Source organism: Orycteropus afer, unplaced genomic scaffold (assembly GCF_000298275.1).
Source record: "Orycteropus afer afer isolate SDZICR_OR568_19922 unplaced genomic scaffold, OryAfe1.0 scaffold00794, whole genome shotgun sequence".
NCBI classification, from domain to species: Eukaryota; Metazoa; Chordata; class Mammalia; order Tubulidentata; family Orycteropodidae; genus Orycteropus; species Orycteropus afer.
This window is the reverse complement of record NW_006922381.1, coordinates 439,284-442,426: the sequence shown is the minus strand read 5'-3', so window position 1 is coordinate 442,426 and position 3,143 is coordinate 439,284. Positions and strand designations below refer to the sequence as shown.

At 38.9% G+C, this 3,143-nt stretch overlaps 1 protein-coding gene across 1 annotated transcript in view; it reads right to left on the bottom strand.

Annotated features, from left to right (window-relative positions):
• The window catches only part of LOC103211795 (histone demethylase UTY-like), a 398,135-nt gene that overhangs the window by 242,430 nt on the left and 152,562 nt on the right, over positions 1–3,143 (bottom strand). Inside the window, 1 exon segment of the mRNA XM_042783269.1 lies at positions 749–886. Coding sequence (XP_042639203.1) covers positions 749–886 — 138 coding nt within the window.

The following is a 3,143-nucleotide window of genomic DNA, read 5'->3' as shown; positions in this document are numbered from 1 at the left end:
GCGGGATCGGGCAGTGTTTCGTTCTGCTGTGCATGGGGTCGCTATGAGTCGGAAACGACTCGACGGCACTTAACAACAACAACAACAACAACTGGAATGTATCCAAAGTATGCAAGGCTCTCAACATTCAAAACTCAATTAATGTAATCCATCCACAGACTAAAGGAAAAAAAACATGATCATATCCATAGATGTGCAAAATGCCAAAAATCATTTGACAAAATTCAACATCCATTCATGACATTAAAGGGGGAAAACACACACACACACACACACACACACTTCTCAACAAACTAGGAATGGAGGGGAACTTTCTCATCCTGACAAAAAGCATCAAGAAAAACCTACAGCTAACATTGTACTTAATAGTGAGAAACAAGATACTACCCCTGAGATCAGTAAAAATTCAGCACTGTCTTGAAGTCCTACCAAAGCAGTAAGACTGAGAAAGGAAATACAAAGTGCATACACTGAGAAGGAAGAAAAGAAACCATTTCTGCTCACAGGTGACACAACTGACTGTGTAGAAATACCCAAGAATCCACAATTTGAGGGGGTTCCAGTAAGATGGAGGAATAGGCAGACAGATTGCACAGATACTCTTGGACAAAAAAAAAGGGGGGGAACCAATTAACACAAATACAAAAGATAATCCTAGAGCCCTGAGTTTTGAAGAGAAGGAAATAGAAGTAGACTAAACTCCAACTAGCAGAAGACCTGCATGAAAACACTGAAAAAGGAGACATACTGAGCTGCAGTCTATCAGTAATCCGGACAGCACAGAGAGTTTAGATGCTGCCAAGTAGCGTAGACATGCAGAGCAGAGTAACTGTAGAGGTGCAGGAAGAGTAATTGCGTTGTATGGGGACTCTTGCTTTGTCCCACTCTGTTAGCTAAAAGCAACAATGAAAAACCATGGAAAAAGTAAAAGCAACTGGACAAAAAAGAAACCATGTAAACACACAGGAAAAGTCACCCAGAAAATAAATACTTCTCCTTAAGGGAGAAGTAGCAAGGGAAACCAATGATAACAAGTAGTTTTTTGTCTGGAATGTCCTTGTGGTTCCTGGCAAGTGGATCCTGTCTTTATGTTCCTGGAATCTAGGAGAACACTGTTGCTTTAAATATCCAAAATGGTTGAACCACTTGTAAACACTCAAATGAATGTTTCATTTGTTTACAATTCAATGACTTGTAAACAACGTCACAATGTCTCAGAGACAGCATACCATCACAGTCCACACAAAAAGCAAGACAAAGTGGTAGAAAAGACGGACCAGGATATAGAGCCAAAACACACCCTTGAGGGAGAAGTAGCAATGGAAATCACTGTTAACAAATTCAGAAGAACAATTATTTAGGTATCTTCAAAGGACTGAGAGACAGATCAAGGAAAACAATGACAAAATAAAGGAAAACACAGGCAAAACCAGAAGAATTTAGGAATAAAATACATGAATAAACTGACAAAATAAATGAAAAATAAGAAATGATACAAAATCTACAGACAAAAACCCAGAAGGTTAATGCAGTATTTTCATAAAGAGATAACACATTGAAAGGGGAAAGGAGAAGAATTGAGTCAACGGAAGACAGAATTAATGAGATTAAAGACAAATACCTGAATACTTCTTTGGAAAGGGATTAATCAGAATAAAAAATCAAAATAAAATGAAGAAAGCCTAAGGATCATATGGGATAACATCAAAAGGAATAACCTACGTATGATTAGAAGTCCAGATCATGAAGAGAAAAATTAAACTATTCAGAAAACTGTCCAAGATTTGTTGAAACAGAATTTCCCTGCTATCATGAAAGATAAAAGACGAAATATACCCATTCAGGAAGTCTAAAGAACCACAAACAGGATAGATGTGAAAATAAAATCACCATAACATACCACCTTCAAACTCATAAAAACCAAAGACAAAGAAAGAATCCTGAAAGCAGCACAGAAAAAATAAAACGTTAATTCAAAAGAACAAACAAAAAGAATAAGCTCTGATTTCCCAGCAGAAACCACGTTAAGATAGTTGGAGCTGTTTGTCAACTTGGCTGGATCACAATTCTGTATGGTTTAAAGAAATGGTGATGTGGGTTGTTCCAATGACAGGATCAGATGTTTTGAGCAGCCAATCCGTTGAAAGGGAGTATCTGTAGGGGTATGGCCTTCTTCCAGTATATTTATGGACATCCTGGGAACAGAGACACTCTTCTGTGGATCGGGATTCTGTTGTGCTGCCTACAACTGTCCACGAGCGAACAATCCACCATTCGGCCTGGAGATCTTGGATTCGTCATTCATTGGAGTCCACAGACAGTGTACTGCTTGCCAACCTTGAGCTCCTCAGCCCCTGCAGCTGCAAGAGTAGGGAAAAGCCTCCAGCTTGACATTTGATCCAAGAACTGTGGACTTGCCACCTTCTACAAGAGTTTGAGCCATTTTCATAAGGTAAATTTCTCTTTTGCTAGAAATGTAAGTTTTATTGGATTTGTTTCTCTACAGAACCCAGACTAACATATTTGGTACCGAGAGTGGTTCTAGAGAGACAAAATCATAAGGATGGGCTTCCTAAACTGCTCCCAATTTGATTTATTGTAAAGACACTGGTGACCTGGCTTCTGTTAGTAAAGAGGGTCTGCTAAACTGAGGTATGAGGTGGCAACATTAATATGCAAAATAGAACCACCAATAATACATCAAATACTTGTGATAAGTGAGGCTCTAGGTGATAGCATATTTGACACTTTTCTGCAATTTTGACAGCATAAGGAGAATAAGGAAGCTGGTTGGCTGATCCTACTTACACTAGAAAAAGTGGTGAAAGAGCAACAGGAGCTCAGGGCTGCTGAGTCACAGCTTAAGTGCTGCATAAAAGACCTCAATGTCTCCATTTATGCTCTGAAAGAAAGCCTCATATCTTCTAGTATGAGCAGATATTGCCGAAAACCAAACCCAGAGTCTTATAAGCCACCTTGTAAAGGTGGCTGAATTACAACACAAAGTAAATTAGTAACCAAAATTGATGTCTGAAGTTAAAGTGAGGGCATTGATTGGAAAACAATGGGATCCTGAAATCTGGGATATGGCAGATAGCCAAGAAGATCAAGATATGGAGCCTATAAATTCTGTTGAATCCCTC